This window comes from Melospiza georgiana, chromosome 6 (assembly GCF_028018845.1).
Source record: "Melospiza georgiana isolate bMelGeo1 chromosome 6, bMelGeo1.pri, whole genome shotgun sequence".
Classification (NCBI taxonomy): domain Eukaryota; kingdom Metazoa; phylum Chordata; class Aves; order Passeriformes; family Passerellidae; genus Melospiza; species Melospiza georgiana.
In genome coordinates, this window is record NC_080435.1 from 7502863 (window position 1) to 7528919 (window position 26057).

Genomic DNA, 26057 nt, shown 5'->3' on the forward strand with positions numbered 1-26057 from the left:
CTTTTCAGAGATTGTATCCAAGTCTGCCTTGCAAGGAACATTGCTTGAGTGTAACTATTTAAATCATAGGTAACACCATTTTTGTAGGATATCTTCAGAGCACACTCAGTGAATAAAATGATTTAAAGCAGTAATTCACAAACAATGAACTGAACAACCATAGATCGACAATATAATTATGATATTTACCCCCTTCCCCCTCTAAACTGAGTATTAAAATTTGTTGAGGAGGGTCCAGAGTAATATTTAAGGATGCTTGAGGGCTCTTTAATTCAGAGTTCAGAAGCTATTGCCTGCAATCTCAGAAATATGAAGTGTTGTTTAGCTTCAGCTGGGAGCCTGGGTTTTGCCAATAGTCAGTTCTTTGCAGGAGCTCATTATTCTACTTGGAAAGATAGAATTCAAGCCATCTTACTACTTCAGTGCTATCATGCAATTGATGCTTAGATTTGTTCTTGTGCCACTCCTTGGAGGGGACCAACAGTTCTAGATTAAAAGAATAAATTAGCCTCCCAAGCCACTGGTCTCAAACTGCTATGTGCCTAGTTGATTTAAACCTTTTTCCTCTGTTTATTGCCTTGCTAGAAGCAACCTGAATTTGCCCATAAGTTTTCCACATACATTTGGAAAAAGTGTGTCTATCTTGTACTTCTTAGAGATGTTATTATTTTGAAACCAAACTACCACTACAAGCATAAGGGTAAAGTCCTTGTATGTGCCTATTTACAGTGGCACAGACTCAGTTTGAGCTGAGGATGTATTCATCCATGACTTCCTGCTTTTCAACTTAGGCTCTTACTCTGAACATTTTTCTTTTTTGGACCATGATAGACACAGCAAGCTGTTTGCAAAGAGCTGTGTAGCCATATACATTATGTCCTGGGTGGCAGTGGGACATGAAACATGGGAGATGGAAATGTATTTTCTCCTAGATGAAAATTGAGCCTTGCTGAGTAGAAGCTTTTATTCTTTTTTTTTTTCTTTTTCTTTCTTTTTTTAATGCTTCCATTGTATGGTATTAATTACTTATTTATCAATGCATTTTCTGTTGTCTACTCTGCTATAAACATACTGTAGTCAGTAAATAAATATTTGGGAAGAACATGGTGATATCAAATGCAGATCTTGTCCTTAGTAAAGTCTGTCTTTCCCAGTTGCTTCTAGCCCCTACACCTTATATCATCGGTGTTCCAGCAAGTTTCTTCCTTTACAAACTGGATTTTAAAATGCCTGATGATGTATGGCTTATTGACCTGGATACCAATAGGGTAAGTGGCACACATAAGAAGTTATGGCTTTGTTTCCAGGAGCTGTGTACTGTCACCAGTGTACCCACTGAGAATTCAGTAATGCCTGGCCTCAGTCTGCCTTTGGCACTCCCATCTTAAACTTTAGGATTCCATTCCTTGCTGTGTCTCAAGGTCCCCATCCATGTCTTTTGCATTAGGCATCCTTTTTCAGTAATTGACCTGGCTATATCATTAGTAGGTGAATCCTCAAGCAAATGATAGAACTTTCTTCTTGGCTGATTGTCAGACTGGCTTATAGCCCTACTTAAGAAACCCAGTCTGTTAAGAACCTTCCCACAGGCTGTCGTGGTTCAAGTGGGGATATGTATCTCACTTTCTACAAGGGTCTGAGCAAGGCTAATTTAAGGAAAATGTGAATAACATCATCAAATTGATGGAAAGTGTGGGTTGATTCAAATTTCTTGTTTTTGTGGTAAATGATAAAGTAACTTCATTGTTTATTATGTTGTAAACATTAACAACTTTAAAGAAGTGAAGAGCAGGTGTCTGTCTGAGACTGTGAAGTTTTTTATTTCTTATTTTACTTTTGTGTCTTTTATTCCTCGGTGTCTGGAGTGCTGGAGATTCTGGGGATTCTGTTTTGCAAATGACTACAGCTGGGAAATTTTTAGTCTGTTGTTGTGCTTAATTCCAGGTGATTGTTCCCACAAATGCAGAATCTTTGCCAGCACTGCCAGAACCTGAAGCTTCAGAGCTGAAAAAGCATCTGAAACAGGTAATATGCACTTTAGGGAAAGGACTCAGATGCAGCAGAATGTAGCATATGTAGTGTTGCCCAGTCTTCTGCTAGAGTGAATAAGAATGCAAGTCAGTGAATATAAAGCTGAAATGTCCCTGTACACAACAGGTGGTTTCTTATTTGTTGTTTAAGGCCAACTTGTTTCCAGTCGATGCAGAAAGTTCCAGATCCCTCCTTTATGTTTGCCATGTGGGCTTTAAACTCTGACTTGATCCATCAAGCTATGATCATCTTTGTTTCCCCTCCATTCACAGATCTGTGTGTGAAGTGTCAGTCTCTCCTCTCAGGTCCTGCTAAGCCATTAATCAGCTTGGGTCATCCTGGCTGATCGTGTCAAGCAGGTTTTATCTCTTTATTTCTGTTTTCCTTATGCACGCTGCATGCAGTATCTGAAGGTAAAGTGTGCTACTAATGTGATGAGGTTTGCTCTTTCTCTTTCCTCATAGACCAGGAGAGCAAAGTGTCTAACCTCTCTGATATCCCTGTACCTGCTGTCAGCACAGATGGAAGTGATGTATTGCCTGGAGTTTTGTTAGATCAACCTCCCCCCACTGCTGCCTCACCCCCTTGCAATTTCAGGCTCTATTTAGTAAAACTTCCTCACTAGTGCAAAGGTAAACTCAAGTATCAGAAGAACAGATTGCAATTTTTTTGAAGATATATTTAAAATTCTCAGTGTTCACCCAGATTCAGCTTACATTCCCTGCGTATTGCTATGGACATTGTTATTAAGGTTTTGTCATTGGCAAAGGAGTGCTGCTGGTACAAAGCAGACAAATTGTGGCCCACATTGTTAAGGTTAACACTTCTGTGTGCCTTTGGTTCTTTAGAGTCAATAAATGAATTCCAGGATATCTGCTTTTAAACTGCTGTAGAAAGTTCTTAGCTGTATCATTAAGGACAACAGGCTTGCCTGTTTCAAAGTGACCAGATATGAATGTTTGGGGGTGGGGCAGTTATACCTCTTTCCCAAGATGTGTCTATTTTGTGGTCCGTTTCGTTTTCCTCTCATTTGTGATATTTGGTAGTAATAGATATTTTTTTTCCTTCCATCTGTTTCTCTATGGTCATGTGTTCGTCTTGGCTCTGATGGGCTGCTGTGGTGTTATCATATGATCTTCCATCTTGCCTCCAGTGTCTGGTTAGCATGACTGCAATCACTCAGAAACAGCTGCTCACTCCTGACAACAAGGTTCTTTATTTTATTCTTTTCCCCTCAATTTTCCATTTTACCCTTTTCCTTTGGAGTTTTTTTTTATTTCTTTGTTTGTTTGGTTTTATATATATTTTTTTTTTAAGTGAAAAGACGAAGCCTCAGTGGCAAATGGGAAGAATGAGGAAGATTTAGGATAGGTCTGGGTGTCCAGGACTGATTCTCCACTGTGCTGCTCCTTGAAGATTTTATGAGGGTTGAAGTGGTATCTTTATGGACAGATAAAGGCTTCATTCCAATGGAAAGTGGAAGTTTTCAGGGATAAAGCAGGTGTTTGTGTAGAGGTGTCTCCACATTTTCCTGGAATATCAAATTACTGGTTGAATAGTCACCTTTAAGGGCAAGTTTCAAGGCCTCTAATTCCCAAGATGTATTCAAATTACACATGGAAATAACTCTACAAGCAGTAGAGTTAAGCAGTGCCATGCTACTAGTAGTCCAGTTAGAACTATCTGTTTTCATGTCATGAATGATCTAGCAAAGTTGAATTCTGTGCTACTCCTTGACTGGCTCCAGGACTGTTCCAGCATTGAGGAGATCATTTTGACAATCAGCACAAAGGAGGGGCTGGAGATGCTTGTTGACTCAGCGTGGAGGTGGTTTAAGAGGAATTAATGGAGCATGCATAATTGTTGCAATTGCCTAGAGGGCAGGGTAGCTCTGATCATTTGTTCCTTAAATAACTGTTCTTGCTGAATGTGTGCATAATGTCCTTCAATAGGCCCTGGCCAGCATGAGCCTGAATACTCAGCCAATTCTTAATCTAGAGAAGTTTCATGAGGGGCAGGAGGTGCCTCTGCTGCTGGGAAGACCACAGAATGATTTGCAGTCTACTCCCTCCACAGAATTCAACCCTTTGATCTATGGAAATGATGTGGACTCTGTTGATGTGGCTACCAGGTGAGGCTTAACAGGAAGGTAGCATTGAGTCTTCATAAAAGTTTGCACTTGAGGGCAGCACAAACATTTCCGTGGATGAAACAGTATCTGTCAGGTACTATTGCAGATTCTCCTTGACATGCTGTGGGGAAAAAGAGCAGTAATTACAGTCTTCATCTCACACAGTTATGTTCATGCAGGTAATAGATATATCTTGAGGTGAGGGTGTTTTGCTTCTTGCATTTTCCTGTAGATCATCCACTTTACCTGGATTTGTCACTCTGATATTGTATCCTCAGCTTAAATCACAAACCTTAACTACAGGAAAAAAAATCTGGGGACTTAGTCGTAACCTCAGCTAGTAGAAACAAGCATGATATCTTTCACTGAGTGTTTGTGTTAAGATGGTGAATTAGAACAAAGTGATTTTGGTTTGTATGGATTTTTCTTTTATTTTTTGCAAGACAGCTGTTTTCTAAGAAGAGTTAGGTTATCATTCTTCAAAGGTTTGAAACATTGTCCATGGCATACCTTTTAAGGGCTCTCTTTATTCTTTTTTCGTTCTGCTCTGTGTTTTTATCTAATGTATTGTTCTGTGTTTCTTTTTAGGGTTGCTATGGTGAGATTCTTCAACTCACCAAATGTTTTGCAAGGTTTCCAAATGCATACTCGCACTCTTCGCCTCTTCCCACGACCAGTGGTAGCCTTCCAGGCAAATTCTTTTCTTGCCTCTAGGCCCAAGCAAACACCTTTTGCAGATAAGCTTTCCAGAACACAGGCAGTAGAATATTTTGGAGAATGGTCGCTCAACCCTACTAATTATGCTTTCCAAAGAATTCATAACAGTAAGTGTTGGTCTTGCCTTTCCTGCACTTGGATGTAATGCAGGAGCTTAAAAGCCAGACATTCTAGGGAAGGATTTAATTTTATACCATATTAGTCCTGCTGGGGCGGGGGGGGCAAGAATCTAGTTCAAGGAATATTTTTCTCTTTTTATGTATGGCCTCATGTGTTTCTCCCAGGTTAGCCCTGCTATTGGTGAGCTGTCCTCCAATTAATTTTACCTCTTGTTTGATTATGGAAAAGTCTTGTAGGCTTCTTAAAGACTTCCCCTTTGTGCAAGACTTAGTAAAGGGTAGTGTCACTGTGAATGAAGCCTTTGACATGAGTAAATGAGTTTGGTTAATGCTCTCCTTGGTTTTTTGTGCAGACATGTTTGACCCAGCCCTAATTGGTGACAAACCCAAGTGGTATGCTCACCAGCTGCAGCCCATCCACTATCGAGTCTATGACAGCAATTCACAGCTGGCTGAAGCCCTGAATGTCCCAGCAGAGAAGGAAACAGATTCTGATGCCACTGATGACAGGTTAGTGGGGAACATGCCCGTAGTCACATGAGAGTTATTTCAGATTGATGGACCTATCCTACTTCTCATTTGCAGCCTTTTCCTGTAGTCTGCCAGGCTGTTGTTTCATTTCTTGTCTGGGCAGAGTACTGACACTGCCCAGTAAATTTCCTCACTGCTCTGTTATCACAGCAAACCTCTTAATGCTTTGCTTGTGTATTCATTTAATGTGATTCTCCATACTTATTTTCCTGTTTTCTTTTGCTACCTGTATGCAACTTGACATTTGTCATTTCCTCACACCCTAATTGTCTTTTCTTCCATGCTGTTCTTTCTCAGGTTTTTTTTGTTGCAGTATTGCAAATACTCCCACTCATCCTACAACTCTTTTAAATCTCTGTTCCCGATCCATAATTATGCAAAGCTTGTTAGTACTACCCACTGCCTGTGACCACATTGTGTGTTTAATAAGGTGAAAGGAAAGTTTATGTAGTAGTTTTAGGCCATATTTCATGGAGTTTTTGTCTAGTTTTATTCCCTTTCATTCCTTCCTGGTTTGTGAGATCTTTCAGCCTTGGACTTGCATGTATTTTGCATTCTGCACAGCAACAATGGTCCTAACAGAATGGAATTTATCACTAGTGTAAAAAGGAAATGCTTTTACTTGTGATTCCCAGTTCCCCTGAATTTGTCCTACGTAAACACACATGTTTTGTGAATTAATATACTATTCTCTACTCACTTATGTTTAGCTTTGTAACTTTACTAAGAGATTTTAAATGTCTTCCCATAACTCTTCACATACCTAAAAGTTATGGGTTTTGCTCTTACTTTTCATGAAGTTGGCCTGTGAAATTTGTTGGTAGCTACTATAATATGAGATTTTTGGGAGGTCCATGAAAACAGTGCTGATTCAGATCTTTAAGGCATCAGAGCCTGCTGTTGCTTTGATGCTGCCACTCATCTCTCTCTCGTGGCAGTGGCAGTGACAGCGTTGATTACGACGATTCAAGTTCCTCCTACTCCTCCCTTGGTGACTTTGTCAGTGAGATGATGAAATGTGACATTAATGGTGATACCCCAAGTGAGTAACTTTTGCTTTTACTTTCACAAGGTCCATATAGGTTCCCTTTCCTAATTAATCTCAAGCACTTTGGGAAAATGGCCTCCCCTAAATCCCTGAATCAGAATGAAGTATTGTCCCATTGTGGTCTTGCTCTGAGGTAAAAGTGTGTGGGTAGACTAAGAAAGGACATTTCTCCTGCTTACAACCAGCTTCCTCCAAGCAACACTGTGAAGAGGAAGAACAGAAATTTTGTGCTGCTGAACAAAACTGGTTCACTGGATCTGGAAACAACCTGCTGCAGCCAGTAAATACTGTGCAATATGGACAGCAGAATCTCTGAGACAGTGAGCTCTCTCCTGTCCCTGCATATTGGTTCTCAGTGCTAGCTTTAAAGTATTGCTCTGTCCTAGTGGGGACAGAAAAATGCATTCTCTGTGGCTTATATGGAAGCTGCATAAACACTTACTTTGTTCAATATACTAAATCTAGAAGTCCCAAAACATTTCCTGTGTCCCAAGGACAAGAGGTAATAATCATAAGCTGCAACAAAGAAACTCTACTTGGATGTAAAGAAAAGAATGTAATGGTTATTGTAGTTGAATAGGTTCCCAGGATCACAAGGCTTGTAGAATGTCAAGCCTTGAAAACTTTGAAAACTCAGTGGGACAAAGCCCTGAGCAACCTGCTTTAATTTTGAAAGTGCTCCTGCTTTGAGGAGAGAATTGGAATGGATGACCTCCAAAAGTCCTTTACAACCTAAATTTTTATGCAAGTTGATTCTGTTAAGCAGTCCTCATCTTCTAGGAATATTTAGTTATATGGGCAAAAGGCTGAAGAAGGCAGTTTTGTTTAATGAATGATGATGTATTTGCAGATGTTGACCCCCTGACTCATGCAGCCCTTGGTGATGCTAGTGAAGTGGAATTTGATGATTTTCAAGAATATTCAGGGGATCCTGATGAACAGACCATGGACAGTGAGAACTCCCAAGAGAATAACCAGCCTCGTTCAAGTTCCAGTACTACAGCCAGTAGCAGCCCCAGCACTGTCATCCATGGAGTGAATCATGTGTGTACTGAGATGAGTTCAGCCTCAAGATCAGCATATTAGGATATAAAGAATGGGAGAATGCACATGGTTCTTTCTGAGAAGGGCAAAAGCTAATAGAACTGTGACACCATGCACAGATTTAATTGCATGCACACCCTGGATTTTCTGAGCAAGGTGGAGTTTGCTGGTATCCTCTTATGCTGGGATAGACCATTCCTATACAAAAAGTTCCAGTGCATTGAAAAATGCATTAGCAGAGAGAAATGGTCCAGGTTGGGACTGCAGGAATTGCTTTTACAGAGTCTGGAAAGACCTGATATCTTCAAGGGAACAGGTAGTGGGGTGGGGAAACTCAAGAATTTGTGGTCTTTAAAGAAGAATGGGAACATGGTAATGGAAAGCCATTATCCTGAGCTAACACTTACTAGTCACAGCTGTTTTAAAGGGAAGTAAGTCCCTAGAACAATGCACAAATACTGCAGTGTGTATGAAATCCTAGTTTAGAGACACAGATAGTGAGGATGTGGTGGGGGCCCCGTAGCAAGCAGCAAGGACTGTGCAGATTTCCCAGTTTGAAATAATTGTTCTTGTCCTGCCCTTCAGTTGTATGTAACGCAAATTAGCGAACAGATCAATGATTTGACTGGTCCACAGGAGGCAGCAGACTCAGCAGAAATAGAAGAGAAGTTGGCTGCTGGATTTTCAAACCATCTCTCTTCCTTGCCACTGCAACCAAGCTTTCCCAAGATCAGCTTGGATCGCCGTGAGAGTGACATCGCAGCTGGCAGCGTGAGCTCCTCAGAAGGGGTGGTGAGGAAGCGAGAGTATGACAATCCATACTTTGAACCACAGTATGGTTTTCCTACGGAGGATGAAGATGATGAGCAGGAAGAGAGCTATACCCCAAGATTTAACCAAAACCTCAATGGAAGCAGGCGAGTCCTCGTTGTCTCCTGCCCTTCTGTACAGTACTTCTGGGGTTTCTGTCTGCTTCATGTAGTTTAACATTCATGCACTGAAATGTCTTTGACTATTGAGATTTATTGTTGCTCACTTTCATTTAATATTGAAATGCTGTCAACCCTTCTGGTTCGAATAAAAGCATTTTCTTAGTCCTCAGTTCCTTACTTTTATGTAAGCAGTAGAAGCTGTGAGAATTAACAGTTCTTTCTAGAACATTCTAATATATCATGTACTGATTTCTGGAAACTGTTTCAGTAAGTCTTTGTCTTTTGGGGGAAAGATACTGCAGTGATTGGTGGCAATAGGTTTTCTTGTTACTCCTTTCAAACCAGAATGCTTTTACCTACAAGTCTGCCAATGCACTTTTGTAGCCAAATTTTCAGCATGCCCTGAAAGGCTATAAAAGCCTGAATGTAAAGATGTTTCAGTTATCTTTTTTTTTTCTTTTCCTTGTTTGTTTGGGTGGGTTTTTTGTTTTTTTTTTTTTTTTTTCCAGAGGGTGCAGGTAGTATGGTGAAAACTGGTGGGAGTAAGACCAACATCAGTCTCCCACAACCATATGATGTATTGATTTGGGGTGGGAAGGGGGAATGCTAATAACAGTTGTACTTAATTTCTTTAAAGGTCTCAGAAGTTACTTCGGCCAAACAGTTTAAAACTGGCCAGTGATTCTGATGCAGATTCAGATTCCAGGGCCAGCTCCCCAAACTCTACTGTCTCCAACACCAGCAGTGAAGGTTTTGGGGGCATCATGTCTTTTGCAAGTATGTACCATGCATTAATTAAGCTAGTTTTATTTATTATATCAGAGTGTACAGAGAGATGGAATAGAGAGATGGCTAGTCAAGAAAATGAGTTGGTTGTCAAATTGTTACCAGCTCTTCAGTAGTCATGGTGGCTTACTGACAACTGCTGGCAACTACTGCTTTATATATTCTTCAGTAAGAAGGACTTTGGTTTTGTGGTTAGCCCCTTGAGCTGTATGGCATTTTAGAGCACAGATCAGAAATTTCTTCAGTTTCATTTAAACCAAGCATTGTGTAATTTTATGAAATTGATAAAAAATCTTACAGTAATATGCCTTCCATACTGCCATGTTTTGTACAGAGGTACAAAATTCAATTCCTTTATTGCCTACTTTAAATTTTATTTTAATAAAAAAACCCCACAAGTGTGGAACATGAATCTAGAATCTCTTAATCAGTGACATAAGGCATGGCCACTTGAGTCTTGCACTACAATAAAAAGCAGTGAATGAAGTTTTTGGCACTGGGGAAAATATGTTAAATGTTTCGGGTAAGATGACTGTTACTAAAATAAGGCTACAAAAAAACAAAGAACAAAAGAAAATTGAAATAATATGTTGACACTTTAATAACTTGAAGTGTTAATCAGCTCCTTTATGTAAATGTGATGCTTTCAGGCTGTCTGTGGGCTATGATGATGATGCAGAATTGTGTCCTTAAGATCTGCCTGTACCAGGAAGAATGTATGTTTTTTCCTAATAAATGAAAAGCTTCTATTCAAAGCATGGTTCCATGGCAGATTTACAGTGTTTCACAAGACAGTGCACAGTCCTCAATTCAGAGTTACATGTTTTACAGATCTTCTGTCATCCTGTTTTCTCATGTGGCCCAGCCATTCATTTGATCCCAAAAACAGGATCAAACTAGAAGATAGATCTAAAGTGATGTGATCTAAGTGCAGCACAGGAGGATTTTGCTGTTAAATTTCAGCCTCGAAGATCCAACATCAGTTATTGTAACACAAATGCCTGGACTTATTTTTTTTGTACTGTTTAGAATAATCTGATTATAGATGTGGTTGCAGTGTAAATGAGGTCATATTATGGTAGTGAGACTTTTGGGTAATAAAGAAGAACTTAATCATTAAGGATCTGAAATAAGATGGTGAATTACAGGATCTTTGGGTGTGTGCAGTGAGCAGTAGACCTTAATTGTTTTTGTCTTCTGTCATAGGCAGCCTGTACAGAAACCACAGCACAAGTTTCAGTCTGTCCAACTTAGCCCTACCAACCAAAGTTGGGAGAGATAAGAATACTCCCTTTCCCAGCCTGAAAGGTAATAATGTTTCCCTTTATCTTCTACAGCCTTTTCAGTTCTTGTGACTTGGCAGTCTGAGGTCCTACCCCTAACAGGAATCCTGAGAGTGATGCCTTTTGGTTGTTTGGGTAGTGGCTGTGTTAAGGAGCAAGACAGTGAATTGTTATGATATTTCTCAGTCAGTCTTTTTCCCAACACCTGTTGGGATGGGAGAGTGTCCAGTCTAGGCTGAATTAACAGATACAAAACCAAACCAACATTCATAGTGTATTTTGTTCAGTTTTATTTTGAAGTACTTAATATAAAGAATGGGAACCAAGAGGTAGGTCCTGCTTTTGTACTGCCACTATCTTCATGCTTAGCAGTCTGTAGTTTGTAAGAGTGATGATGCTGCATTTGTAAATGGGGGTAATGCCAACCTCCCATGGAGACTGCAGATTATGTGAGTTTCAAAAGTGTTTATCATCTTTTCAGATTGCTAAATAGAAAATCAGATTACAACCGTGCTTTCAGTTCTGTGAGAGTGAAGATCAATCCCTAGCATATGTGCACAATCTTTTCATTAGAACATCTCCTGGTTGTCTGCAGTGTCATTAGATAACATGTCTGAATGGGCAGTAGAGAAATGCCCCTCACACCATGGGTGTTAGACAGTGTTGAGACCTTTTCAGATGCTACAGAGGAGAGGTTTTGTTTTGCCTTTTGAGTTATTCTGATTAGAATTTACTGCTTTTGTTTTAATGTGTTGATTTTTTTTTCATTTATTTTTTTCCTCCTCATCACTTTTATCGGTAAAGATTACTTTAATCTGGAATTGGGAAGGGATGTGGATGAAGGTTGGTATGATGTTTTGCTGACCTTTGACCTTGTAGAAACAAAGACCAAAAGGTGGATTTTGTGTTTCTGCTTTGGACTTTGTTTTTGAGACAAGTAATCATTCCCTGTGTGTAAAATAAGGAGTAACAGGACTGGTAGGGTGAAAACACTAGCAGAGACTCTGCACAGCTGTTTTTGACAACCTTTTACCAGTTGGTTATGTTTTTATGTCCAGTTGTACTGGATAAGAAACATGCTTCGTGTCAGGGTTGTTTCCATGGGTAAACTTAATGACTGATTCCATGCATTGGAAGAAAACAGTGATGGGGTTTGCCATTCCTCATTCATGCTTTGTGCCTCATCTTCTGCACTTTGGTGTTCTTTTCTGGACTGTTTTAATCCTGTAGGGCCTTTAATGTTACTGTGCAGATATGAGGATGGGATTTCATGGAGTAGCTCAGTCTGTTTTATGCATGTGCAAGTGTGTGTGAGAGTGGGTGTGTGTGTGTGTGTGTTCTTTTACATGTGCATGCTGGCTCACTGGGATGCCCACTGGGCACTTCAGTGGTTTCTAGATGTTTTTGTCTCTGTTGTAGAGATACAAAGTTGCTGCATTAACTTGTTCTTGCCAAGTGTGTGTTTCTAACTGTAATGGGAAATGATGCTGGGACTCCATTTCATTGCTGCTGTTTGACCACTTTCCATATTCCTTTTTAATTTTTATTTCATGTGCATCCATTGATATTTTTTCCTCGGTGATGCAGATGGTTTTTGTAGTGCCTTTCAAATACAATATGTGCAGTAATGTCCTTGAAGATGCATTACACTGGTTCCACGATGCCAAATTTCAAGTCAAGCACTATCTCTTAAGATAAGTTATTCTGGCCCTTGTGGTCTTGGGCTTTCAAACATCCTTCCTGCTCTAGTGTCATTTGGGTTTTATTTTGAGGGAGGGCTGGGAAGAAGCTGGTAGTTGGATTCTTTTGATGCTGACAGTGGGGAGTGTAGATATTTCAGTACACTACTAATTGTATATTTTGTGTCCCAGTATTTGGGTTAAATACTATAATGGAGATTATTACTGAAGCTGGCCCAGTAAGCAATGAAGGTGGGTTCCCTACAGCATGAGCTGTGCATGATGTAACAATTTCCAGCATTCCCTGTGCCTGACTTCGGGCTACCTTTCTCACTGGGTAACCAGTACCACATGATCTATACTAGTCACCCTCAATGCATTATGCTTTTACATATAGTGACTAACTTGAAGATGATTCTTGTTGTGGAACTGCATGCAGAGCAGCCAAACTTTTCCTGCCTCTCACCTCCTGCTCCCATTACCATCTCTTTTTCTCTCTGCATTACTCCCATTACTGTTTTCTGCCGATGTGTGATGCTAGAATATTATATATGCTGCTGCTTTTTTGGAGTTTCCATTTTGTTTGAAGTCTGTTACCTGTAATTCAAATAGGTGTGTTAGCCAACTTTAGTGTTGCTTGTTACTGTCCTGGGATCAATTTGTTTTCTTCCTGCCCTTTCCTCTCATTCTGCTTCCTCTCCTCTTTAGGAAACAGACGGGCCCTTGTTGATCAGAAGTCTTCAGTCATAAAGCACAGCCCAACAGTGAAAAGAGAATCTCCATCGCCTCAGGGACGATCTAGCAATTCCAGGTAATATTTTTTCCTGCTTTTCAAGTATACAGTGTAGTTAGAGTGGCCTCATACCTGTCCAGTATTTTCTCAGAAGTCTAGCTGTTGAAAATTAAATAGTACTTTTCTGTTGCCCTAGACCTGGACATGTTATTGTCTAAGAAGGTACGGTACGGATGTCTTACAGTTAATAGTGCACATGCTTATTTTTCTGTGCTCCAAAATGTATCCTCCTTCTGTCTGAGAGCCAAAATGTTCTAGGTTTCTACTTTAACTTGGTAGTTATTCTTTGTAATTGAGTGTTCTGAACAAGGTGACCTAGCCCATTGGAGTTTTAATGCACCATGCAGGGGGATCAACTGAGTCCAATGAAGAAGGTTGATTCTATGAATTCATGTGAAGTGCTTTTCTCAGCCTTGGGAAGGGACTCAGAATGGTGCAAGTAAACATTACTTGACCTGTGCTTGTGCTTTCTTCTCCCTTTCTTATGTAGCAGTCATGGGTAGAGTGAATTTATTTTGACCTACTGGGTTTGGGGGACAAGTAAGAGCAATAACTGCAGTTCAGACTGGGGAATGCAGTAGGTTGCACAGGAGTTTCCTTCTTCTTACCTTTCCCTCTGTGGCAAAAGAAGCTGAGCAAACATGTGCCAAGGCTGCTGCAGTAATGCATTAGTAGTGCTGCACTTCCTCTTTTAAAGAAAGCTTACAGCTCACATGTGGGAGCTGTACGAGAAGGTTGAGGCATAAAGATTCCTATGGATTCTGAGGGATGCTGTGAAAGTGAAAGATAGAGTGGTACCTAGAGGAGCTAGAGGAAAGCCTGATTATGGCTTTTTATAGGAAATTAAGGACAAAATAAAGTAGTTGCTACTACACCTATGGAACAAAGCTTGAGCTGTGTGCAGTTACGCTAGCAGCAGGCAGTGCTACATGTCAGATATGTCGATAGGGAAGGTACTTCTGTGTGTGCCCTGGCCATAGCTCTCTTCCCATGCAAGGCAAGGTAAGCAGAGGTTAGCTAACTTTTGCCTGCTTTCTCTTAAATGTATCAGTGAGAACCAGCAGTTCCTGAAGGAGGTGGTACACAATGTTCTTGATGGGCAAGGCGTTGGTTGGCTGAACATGAAGAGAGTCCGACGTCTGCTGGAGAGCGAGCAGCTGCGTGTCTTTGTGCTGAGCAAGCTGAACCGCACCATCCAGTCCGAGGAGGACGCTCGACAGGATGTCATACAGGACGTGGTCAGTGCTGAGCTCAGCAGAGTCCTCACTCTGCCTTTCTGCTGAGGCTCAGTTCACAGCAAGTTTTTGTCAATTGTGAAAAGCTGGTGTTACAGCAGTTTGAGATTTTATGTTCTTGACTTTCTCACGTGAGAAATAGCAGCACTAATGGGGCTTTCATTGCAGGAGATCAGCCGCAAGGTTTATAAAGGCATGCTGGACCTGCTGAAGTGCACTGTGTTGAGCCTGGAGCAGTCATATGCTAATGCTGGCCTGGGAGGCATGGCCAGTGTTTTTGGCCTGCTAGAGATAGCACATACTCACTACTATAATAAAGGTAAGAAAAGTGTTAGTGAGAGCCTAGTGTTCAGGAACCAAACAAGATTGGGAAGGTAGCTGGTTTTGTGCCTTTTGATATATTTCAGGGCTTTTCAAACACTTCCAAAATGGTGAGAATTGTACCATTGTCACTGAAGCCTTATAAAGCTTGAAGCCTGTTTCTTACACACATGTTACTGGACCAAAGCAAAATAATGGTCATACTGATATGTAATTGAAAATGGAAACTCTGCAGTGAGATACAAAACCTGGCACTTCTACAGCTGAAGTTGAAAGTCTGGGAATGGGGACCTTCAACTAAAACTTCCCAGCCACAGTCTTGGAAAGTTGTTGCAGGCAACCTCAGCAGGGAGGGAGATACTTGTGATGTGCAACCATATGTGACTTAGGTCTCACCAACCACATTGCACTACACAATTATTCTCATACAACTAAATATCTTAGAGAAGAAAGTCTGGAAGTATCTCTTTATATTTCATCTGTTTCTTAAGCGTCTGATTCTTAATGCTAAATAAGAAAATGCATGCTAAGGAAGAAAGCAAAAGATGACAAAAAGAAATCTCTGCTTAGTATCTGACTTTTCTGTAATCTCAAATGATGAAAAGTTACTTATTTCATTGTAGCAGAGAAGTAGCATCTACTAAACCCTTTATAGTCGGTGTTCCGGGTCTTGTATCAAGGATTTTTTAATGAGTTAGATGCACCCCGTGTTCCTTTCCAGACATTGTTGGAATGCTGAGGAAAGTAAGGAAGGCTGTGCTAGTGGAACAGTCCTGAATGTGGAGAATGGGCTGATCTTGGTAATTACAAGCTTTTAGTCTGACACTGTTTTTTAAGGAAAATTGGAGTGGCTGATGTAAAACTCAGTAGTTTTAGAGTGAAGACCAAATAGCATAATTTGATGGTAAGTAGAGTTTTCCCAGTAAACTAATTGTGGTCATGACAGACAAAATTTGGTGCAAACTTTTAAAGATTCTTTTCAACTTTTAAAGACTCTTCTCATTATTGCATAACATCTTCATTTGTAGTCATGTTTTAGCTGTTTAGTATGCTTTACTTGTTTTCAATTAGTTGAAATTAGTATTTATTTCTAGAAATGTTTTACAGAGATTAGTCCTTATGTTGATATTATTTAACATATAGTAATAGACTAGTAATCCTACAGGACATGATGGATATAGTTTATTTGTCTAGAGTAAGCTAAGTCTTAATAAAGCATGGTTGTGATTAAGTTATTATGTTGTGGTCAAACTAAGGACTTGTTTTTATTACAAGGATAGCTGGCAATAGTAGTAGAATTGGGAGGTATATACTAGGAAGCAATCTCCTGCTACTGTATGTGAACTTCCCACTATTTACTGTGTCTGTAAAAACTGGGAAGGGGGGCACTGTGTATCTGTGAATACACATTTGGAATGCAGCTACTGTATAGGATCTTGATGTATCAGTAACAAGACCCACAAATGAAGTAGTGCTCCCACTTCTGGTATTCACATCTTACAAAGTTGAGTAGGTTTCTGAAAGATCTGCAAGGAATTGGGGAAACACTTCAGCTCTGAAGGAAGGAAGTGTTCAGTCTGTTGAATGTTAGGTGTTGATTCTTTTCAATTACTCTAATTGAAAGGTTTTACTGATAGCAGAATCTTAAATCCACTGAACAAAGGTATCACAAAATCTAGTGATATGACAGATTTAGATAACAGGAAATGAAGTTTTGACTATTAGATTCATCAGGTATTGAAATAGTTTGTGCATGAAGCTCTTTATGGAAAACCTGGTTTTAATTATTCTTTTCTGAAGGTTTTGCTGTAGTTCAAACTGTGAGGTTTGCTACAGAGAAATAATCCAAGCTGCCTTTAGGGACATGTGGTTATAGGAAGTCTCAGAGATTGATGGAAGAGCTATAGCTGATTGGTATTTTTGGGATTTTTTTTTTCCCTAACTGAAGTTTCATTTAGTGCTACCCATGAAATTGATTGCATTTGTCATTTTTGCACTGTGAGTGGAACTTACTTATCTTCTACAAATTGTATTCTTGGTAGTTTATGCAGAATTGTTTAATTTGTCACAATTCAGCAGAGGAGATGCTCCAGTTACTGTGTCAGAGAACATTCCTAGGTTTCAGATTACAGAAATGAGATACTTGAGTATCCCTAAAACAGTACTCTGGCTTTCTCCTCTACTGTTTCTACCAGTGTGTCAGACTATCAGCAAGCCAGGTTGGCCTATGGGAACAAATGTGGCACTGAGCTGTTTCAGTGCCAGGCTTAATGATTTAGGTGAGACCATCTGTCTCATCTTTCTTCTCCTGCTCTCATTTTCTTTTTCCTTAGGTCTTTTTCTATTTATTTATTTATTTTCTCTCAACACTGTTCTTTTAATTTAAAGAACCAGAAAAGAGAAAACGAAGTCCTACAGATGGATCTGTCACTCCAGTTGGCAAGGATCCTGCATCATCCCCAAGAGTGGAGCCAAAACCTGCCATGCAGCTGCCGGTACCTCAGCTAATGCCAAAGCCACCGAGCCCTGCAGGCAAAGGGCCAAGGGAGTTTGACACAAGGAGTCTAAAGGAAGAAAATTTTATTGCTTCCATTGGTGTGTATTGAGGTGCACGTGGAGTGCAGGGGGGACTTCTGGTTTGGCTTTAGGTTCTATTTGCATTCTCTCCATTTTAGCGCACTACATTGCTACTGTAACATGCTTCATTTACACCTTGGATCACAAGGAAAAATCATACGTGTTTTCACCCTACTCTTGGATAAACTATCCACTGCAATTTTCTCCCAGAAGCTGTCTAATCTTAATTGTTTCTATATTTCATTACACCTTAAACAGCCTTATTTTTTGTTCTGTGATTGCTGTTTTCAAGCAACGGGAAATGGCAAAAGAGGAACAGGGACAGCAGGACTTTAGAAAGGGCAGCTGTGGAAGGGAAACATGAAACAAAGGTTTTCTGTCATTGCTGGCTGCCTATGAATTATGTAGATTGTATCCTGGTGTAGTGGGATACAAAATCTACAAAATTTTGTTAACAACAAAATTTCCAAAAAGATTTTAGTTACAGTGTTACAGTTTCAGTGAGCAGGACTGATGGATTTTCCTTCTATGCAATAGCAAATAGAATGTGTGTTCTTGTAAACAGCATCTGCTAGGCTGATCCCTGGAGATTTTCCTGTCTTGCTCTTAGATGACCTAGCTTTTCCCTATGTCATGGGAAAAAGTTTGAAATAGGGCTTTCAGAACTGTTTTATTTAAAAAGGGCTTTACAGACTTTTTTGGTGGAGGAGAAAGAAAAAAATTACTTTGGTTGGATCCTCTGGGCTATGGGTTGTAAACATGAGAAGTATCATCAGCATATGAGGAATTTTTTCTCAACTGCAAAAATATGTCATGTTAAATTATAGATGTTGCTTCTTGCAGCCTGTTTAAAATAACATTTTAGTGGAATCACTGTGTGAAAGATTAATTTTCTGAAAGTGTGGTGCTGTGAGGATTTGTATGTAGTTTGTGACATAAGGCAAGGGATTGTGTGTGTTCAGCAGCTAGGTGACAGGAGTACAGACATACATTTTTATACACACATAGTAACTGCAGGCTGGGTGCTGTTGAGTCCTGAAGTGATACTGTACCCCTCTGACTTGATTGGCTTTCTGTTTAAAGAGGCAATCTATGGAAGCAGTTGCTCAGAAACTAGTCTTGCACTCCATTTGTAAAGCTATCAGGAAGCTGAGAGAGTTGCAAATTCAGATGTCCAGCATTTCAGTTAGTGGTTTGGTTTGCTCTGGGTACTTCATTACTTTTGTGTAGAAGAGAAAAAGGAAAGTATGCTTCTGGCACAACTAAGAATAAACCAGGCTCTAGCACAGTGTTCTTTTAAAGAATGAAGAGAGATCTTTTGATGAGATTGCTAAGACTGCTTTTTTCCTTTGATGAAGTTAAAGCCTCATAGAAATGGAAATCATAGACATCAGATAGTTCCTGTTTGTGAGGCATCATAAGAAGTGCTTTTCAAAAGAAGTGCTATGCAATATGCCATGTTAGCTACTGTTGCCAGAATATAAGCCTTAAACAATTCACTGTCTTCAAGGACAGACAAAGGTACATTCTCCTTGATGGTTCTGATGGTTTCCATTTTTCTCTTATGGAGCTAAGTTACAAGAAGAATATGGTTGTACCTAGACTGACCAAAGTTCAAAAGACTTGAATGTTTTTCCTGAAGCCTTTTTTCCTATCTGCTTTTGTCTTTCACCACAAAACATGAACTGGTATGCAAGTCACTTCTTAGGAAATTGCTGTAAAAATAGTGTAGTCTCCATAGTGTGCTCATCTGACTTGTGTGATCTAGAAGTAAAGGGTGTTTCTCTTGTGTTGCAGAGAGATAATTTAAAGCTGCTTGCCTATTATACTTCCTTTATATTCTGTCATAGAAACTTCAGAACAAGACAGCTTCAGATATACAGGACTGGTGTTAGTTGTGGCTTAGCTGTGAAATGCAGGTGTTCTCATTCAAACTAATTTATTTAGGGAAGAGCATTTGGTAAACATTTATATCTTACTGAAATAACAACGTATTTGTAAGTAGTTCCATTTAAACATGGGAAAAAAATGTTTTATGTGAAGATGATCCAGCACTAGAACAGGTTGCCTGGAAAGGTGTTGGATTCCCCATCTGTGGAGAAAGTGAATACCTGAATGGACCTGAATGTGGCAGGCAGCTTCAGTTGATCCTGCTTTAAGCAGGGAGGTTGGACTAGGTGGTGTTCTCAGGTCCCTATGAACTTCAGCAGTTATGTGATTCTGTGAAGTTTGGAAGGTACTTACAGCCTCAAGTTGCAAAAATGTAAATACAACTTTGAATTAATCTCTTGGTATTGTATAGATGAAATGCAAATTGGGCTGCTACTCTTTTTACCTAGATACAGGAAGAAATACTAGAATGAGAAGTCTTCAGAAGGATGGAGCAAAATAATGTACAGCTCTGTTTGCAGTAGTCATATATAGAGTGTATGTTAGTGTGGTGATTAAACTGCATCTCATATCTATGGTAGCTGAATCTGTGGAGTTTTCTGGTACTACAGGAACAATGGCCATAAATTTCACAGGGTTTCCTATTTCTGAGGTGAAGTAGGATCTGAGTTACCACCTGAGCTTTGATCTTGACTGTGCTTGATACCTAATTCCTACCTAGAAAATTCAGTATGAAGATGATGCTTCTGATACTCACCAGTTGCTTACTTCTAGAGTTCTTGTCTTCCAGGGTTTATCACCTGTAGTGTAGGTCTTTTTGTTAGGACACTGGTGGCTTTTAAGTTGATAGTTAATTAATTTGCCCCTTCGTGTTAGTGAAAAGTTTGGTTTATTGCATACTTTCCATAACTGTTAATGAAAATGTCAGTACTTACTGAAATTTCCATTACTAGTTTTTAAATAATTGTTTAGTCTGGTCAGATCACTTTATTTTGGCTGGGTTTTTTAAGCAGAAAAGATTGTGCTACATACTTCATCCACATGAGGCCCTTTCTGGACCTGCTGTCCTGTTTAGTTCAGGGTCACGTAACAAAGCCATAGGTGTAGTGTTTATACCCTGTGAGTTTATTTGAAGTTTTGTTTTTCTTCTGTGACTAAGTAATTAAGAGTAAAATCTAGTCTGTTTTTATTGTGCTAGGATATGCTCTACACTAAATTACCAGACAAGTCAGCTGAAAGTAAGTTAATGGCAGGTGTTGTACCTTTCAGACTGGTGATTTTTAAAGTAAAGCCATATAGAATGAGAATGGAAGAGGCCAGATGTTTTCAAAGCCCTTTAACAAACAAATTCAGTCCGTCCATCTTAGAGATTGTTATCTCTGTCAGTGTATGCTCAGCTTGATAAGCCTGTAGGATGCTGTTTGGATCCCTCAGCAATTTTATCTTATCCATCTGTCTGTTTATGAAAGTTGAAGGAACATCCATCAATCATGAAGCAGATCTAGAAATTAGCAGGCTAGAATCTATCTTTCTAGCTTTTTCTACCTTGTTTTTCATAATACTTTGGAGCCTTCCTTTACAGTTGTAATCTATCCTTTTAAATTTCTTTTCTGTGGACATTTTGCTCAATAGAACTTATTTAGAGCCTGTCTTGCCCTTATTTCTGCTATTTACAGGGTGGAATGGGTTTCTAACACACTTAAGTGACCTTTCAGTTGCTCAGAAAGTTTTCTTAAAGAGCAATAAAAGAACTTTTTACTTCTTTTTCCTTCCATTTACCACTTTTCTAAGAGGATCTTCCTCTGTAGCGTCCCCAACTTTAATGGTGCTAGTGAGAGAGGACAGTGCCTGACACTTGGAGTCAGCTCACCATGGCAGCTTGTAATGTTTCCTTTGGCCAAAGGGCCACTGCCTGGAATGATCTGATGTTTCTGAGCAGAAAAGGTGACTGCATTTCAGAGAGTTGAACAGAGTGATAGAAAAGTGCAAGTGTCTCAGGACCATTTTGTCCCAGGGCTGAGTTTCAAATTCAGTTTGAAGAAAACTTCAGACTGTTTTGCTGGTCTGCACATTGTATATTCTCTTATGGAATTCGCCGACTTGATTAGAGTGCTGTGACTTCTGTGACTTTGAGTTTTGGTAGTTGGAGTGAAGCATGTCTGATATCTTGCTAATTTTAGTTCTTCATCATTTTCTATTCTCTATACCCTGATGGGAGCAAGTGGATGCAGAGGATTCAGCTCTTTGCATATAGGAGAGGTTCACAGGCAGAGCCAGGAATTTATTGAGAATGTTGTCAGGCCAAAAATAACTTGTAAACTTTGTGATAATATGTAAAACATAATATTCATTAAATATTGTGTTAACCTACATTTTAATATTTTTTGAATTGCTGCTGCTTTTTTTTTGTGTCTTTCTCCTTTCAGTGATATAAACTAGACATTAAAATGTTTCTGTTAGTTAGAGCTTCTGTGATGCCTACGTTTTAGAGGAGTAAATATCTGACAGTCCTAAATCCCTTTCTTGGTAAAGGTGATTTATTATTTGTTCCTAAGAGCTGTTTTTCCTTAGTTGAGTAACTGCTGTCAAAGTGTGGCCTGTGGAGGGGAGGGGGGATGCACCACCACCACTGTGTGAAGTCATCTCTAATGTTTGAATACTGTTACTGAGAGATGATGCAGTGCTCAATACCTAACATTGATTTCTTTTAAACTGGTGTTAATTAACCCTTCACTCAGTAGTTGTCATAAAATTCTTCCTTTTTTTCCCCTTTTTTTTCTTGGTTTTTTGTTGGTTTTTTTTTTAAGGTGAAGGGGTGGGATTTTTGTTTGAATTTTTTTTTCCCCATTTTCACCTGTCTGACCAGCTGCTGACTCTTTCTCTTTCTCTCCTGCTTTCAATGCATCTTGGGTAGAATTGTGGAACAAGCACCAGGAAGTGAAAAAGCAAAAATCTTTGGAAAAAACGAGTAAGGAAATTTAAAAAAATGTAGAAACTGACTCCTCCAGCCTCCCCATAACTGCCAACTCCGCAGGTGCAGGGTGAGCTTGCATCTCTGGCACACAGGTTTTATACTCACAAGAACAAAATCTATCCAGAAAGTCTCCATTGAAGTACCAAACAGATCTGTTTATCCTGAGGAAATTATGTTCAAATATCTCTTCTTTTTTTTTTTTCCTTTCTTTTTTCCTCCCCCAATTGTTGCCTTCAAAGAAGAGGAAGTAGGTATTCTGCATCCTCACAAATCAGATAAATATTTTTTAAGATACTCCATCTCCTTTCTTAAAAGTTAAAACTTATTTAACAAGTTGTTGACATGGATGTATTGATTGATTGATTAAATGTTACTGAAATGAAGAATTCCTGTTTGTTCAAGCTGTGGGATGGTGAATTTTGTTAACTGGCATCAACCATGAACAGTCAGTCTCCAACAAGAAATACTTCTGAGGGGGAGAGAGAAGGTGTATGTGAATAATTGTATTTAGTGATGGCTTCTAGAAAATAGCCTCATAATAAGGAATCAACCTGATTTTGTTTTTCATATCCCTTGGTAAAGAAGGAGTGAAATAGTTTGAGGCTGTTACAGAGTCTAAATAATAGTCTAAACCTACACAAATCTGAACATCTATTGAAGTATGATAATGAATAAAATACTGAATATGTATACTCTGCAGGTGCAATACCAGGTTTTGCTCTTTTGGTTGTCACTGTTGTAAATAGGGACATATGACTTAAAGGCAACAGCCAATTTATAACAGCCATATTGTGGTAGGTGTTTCCTAACCATAAGCTTAGTTTGTACTTTGCAGAGCTGATGCTACCTATTTTAGAGACTGAAAATTGGGAAGGATTAATAGCTGAGATGAATGAGTGAAGATTCCTAACATTCTGACTAGGCCTGGATTTGCTTCCATTAGTTTTAGGCACCTCAGTTAAATATTTCTGTTAAGTACAAATTAGCAACTTCTGTCAAGTACAAATTAGCATGTGGAGTTAGTTCAGAGAGGATGGGGTGACTGGGGCAGCTCTGCTGTACAGCTCACTGTACTTCAGCTGTGAATTGCTTCCTGCTGGGGTAGGAGTGTGTGAGACAGACACACAGCACCATGCACAAACTGAGCCTTTCAGGTAGGTGCCTACGCTGGGAGGGATAAATTGAAGCTTAGGTGTTCCATGTGTATTAGACATGTCTCCATAAAGAAAGGAAAGGGAGGATTTTAAGTGCTTGTAAATTGACAGTGACAACAGTGGAGTTGTGGCTATTGTGCTCCTTAAACTCAGATACAGGCCTCAAATATCTGAACTGCTTCAGTCAATTTCAATTCCTTTAAAAGTCAAACTGCCAGAAACATATCTGAATTATGTGTTGGGACAGGAAACTCCTAAATTGCGTAAAACACACAGCAGAAATTTTGTTATTGCTGTAGTAACGAGATAGAAAACTTTGGCTGTATCAGAACTAGAAATGATGACCACTTGAATGAGTGGATATAGACTTCTAGAAGTGAGCTGTGTATTTCAGTGGAAAATAATATTCCAAATTCTGAGAAAAGATATTTTTAGTTATTTTTCTTCATAAGTTCTGTTTATGCTTTCTCTGTCTTAGAATCTTTGAGGAGTTGATTTACAGTAACTAAGGCATTTGGGTTTAGAGGCAAAATACTATAGCAGCTGAAGAATGCTTCCTGTAAACTCTTCACAGGAAGAATTGGTGGTTGAGTAGTAAGCTAGTATGGTCTGCCCAGCCCACTTATGCTTATGGCTTTGCAATTCATGAGTTTACATGTCATCTCAAACTCACTGCCACAAATCTTTGTATATTATCCTTCTCTCTCTCTCTCTCTCTCCCCTCCCGTCCCTTTTTCTTTCCTTTTCACTATCTTATCCTCTCTAATATTACATATAATATAAACATGTTCATAATTCCCAGGTTGTTGTGATCAGTGGTTACATAGGGAGTGGCATTGTTTGTTTAGAGATACTGGCTATAGACATGGGTATATAATACAAATATTCCAGCAGCTGATCATGTCTTGCTGTTACTGAATAGTTGGCAGATATGGCTATGGCAGCAGTATTGCATTCAGTCTCTTCCCCTTTCTGAGAGTATTAACATTTTGTGTGCAGCCTATAACACACTATTTTCTTGCATTGTTATTTACTTCATTCAGTGCTTATCCAAATTTCTTTTCAGGCTCTACCTCTCCATCATTCTCTTTTCCTTCTGCCATCCCATCTGAGGACAATAGATGATACAATTCTAGAAGTGCATGGGAAATTGAACATAAAGTTCTTTATCCTTTCTTTCCCTTCTTTGTATAGTTGGGTTAATGAATGCATGACTTAAAAGCTTGCTGATTCCTCTCTCTTTCCTACCTGTGTGATTGCCAACTCTGGAGAGCCATTTGTTAATGTAATTGGGGAATGTTGTGAAGTACAGCATCATACAAGTTGAATCTTTGAAAATCTTACTGGGTAACACCAATTGTCACTGTTTATTTTCTTGTCATGTGTTGCCTGTTTTTTGCCTAGATAGTTGCAATGGGCAACCAAAAAACTCAGTCCAGGACTTTGAGCAGTTTAGCTGTTCAAAAAAAGGATTCTTACTTATAAGTAAATAGATATTCTTTTTTATTACCAAGAATCAAAGGAAGTGGCTTCCTAGAGTTGAATGTCAACTGCTCTGCATGTGTTATTGTATCTGGAAGCTACTTGACTGTTGTCTGTCCTCTAATCTCTCTTGAATGGCTAAGAAAGGTACTGTTTAGTTATAGTCACTCCTGGACTTTGGAATATTTGAAATTCAAATTAATGTTGGAAGACTAGCAGATATGTTCTGCTGGCCTTGTTGTTTTCAGTACCAAGGAATAATAAAAAATGCATTAAAAATCAAAGAAATCAGAAAGAAAATCTGTTTTCTTGGTACTGTTCCTGCTTCCAGTCTGTCATCTGCTTTCTCCTATGCTGTTTTTTCTTGATACAGTAATTATTTACTCTTTCCTTTGTTCAGGACCAGAAGGTGTGAAACAGTTTGATTTGGGAGAAACGGATGAGAAGAAATCCCAAATCAGTGCAGACAGTGGCCTCAGTTTGGCCTCAGGTTCTCAGGTCAGTGGCTCCTATGTTTGCATTATTTATGTGGTAAGAGACAGGATTCTTCTATTCACTGCTTAATTATGGGAAGACTTCTAGGGTTTGAGTATTCTTGAGAGGCTCATTTGGTAAAATTTCTTTGCCCCTTTCTCTAGGGCATTGATCTTTGTAAACTAAATTACAGGACACCATGGTCTTTTTTACACTCAGACAGCAGTTTCTATTTGATTGACTAAATAGACTAAGGAAGTGTAAGGCATGAGATTAAAAAACCCAGAAGAAAGGGAAGTGATGTTCTCTCCTTATGGTAAAAACTAATGTGACTCTTCTTGTCCTTTCTATGTTTTGACTGCAGAAGAGTGATTTTGACTCTATTCCCAGTGGAGGACCAACAGTTATGGTCCGAAGTACAAGCCAGGATTCTGAAGTCAGCACTGTGGTAGGACATGCCCAGAGTGAAATCTGGATGTGATTGACTGCTTGTTAAAGTGAGGAAGGGCATTTTGTGCCTACATTTTGTGTGGTATGGCAGTGTAGTGTCACACATGCATCATGTACTCTGTGAGTGCTCTCTCCAGAGCCTCTGAGTGGGTAGGAAGCATGTGTGTGTGCCAGGACATAAATGGTGCTTGCTTTATGGGCACATTACAGCATTCATATATGCTGCTACATATTGGTGTATTTATGGAACTGGTAGATTGCAACAATTCTATAAATATGTCTTAGTTTTGTATAAACTATCTATAAAAAATAGAAGTTTTAAAAGGTAACCTGAGAGCAAAAAAGGCAGATTGTTTGATGCATTAAAAATACGAGCAAATTCTCTGGTGTATTATCTCTTGAAGGT

At 39.3% G+C, this 26057-nt stretch overlaps 1 protein-coding gene across 17 annotated transcripts in view; it reads left to right on the forward strand.

Annotated features, from left to right (window-relative positions):
• The window catches only part of MADD (MAP kinase activating death domain), a 69077-nt gene that overhangs the window by 21174 nt on the left and 21846 nt on the right, over positions 1-26057 (forward strand). For 4 of the 17 annotated variants that reach the window (XM_058025976.1, XM_058025992.1, XM_058025984.1 and 1 more), the window contains exons 6-24: positions 1155-1268; positions 1945-2025; positions 3984-4162; positions 4751-4986; positions 5352-5507; positions 6464-6571; positions 7428-7621; positions 8207-8538; positions 9191-9330; positions 10546-10647; positions 11427-11465; positions 12494-12553; positions 13010-13112; positions 14146-14332; positions 14498-14648; positions 17039-17245; positions 22032-22085; positions 25128-25225; positions 25566-25649. In XM_058025976.1, coding sequence (XP_057881959.1) covers positions 1155-1268; positions 1945-2025; positions 3984-4162; positions 4751-4986; positions 5352-5507; positions 6464-6571; positions 7428-7621; positions 8207-8538; positions 9191-9330; positions 10546-10647; positions 11427-11465; positions 12494-12553; positions 13010-13112; positions 14146-14332; positions 14498-14648; positions 17039-17245; positions 22032-22085; positions 25128-25225; positions 25566-25649 — 2625 coding nt within the window. Of the gene's footprint in view, positions 1-1154; positions 1269-1944; positions 2026-3983; positions 4163-4750; positions 4987-5351; positions 5509-6463; positions 6572-7427; positions 7622-8206; positions 8539-9190; positions 9331-10545; positions 10648-11426; positions 11466-12493; positions 12554-13009; positions 13113-14145; positions 14333-14497; positions 14649-17038; positions 17246-22031; positions 22086-25127; positions 25226-25565; positions 25650-26057 lie in introns of all 17 variants that reach the window. The other 13 variants (XM_058025978.1, XM_058025981.1, XM_058025980.1 and 10 more) reach the window with 13 other exon arrangements.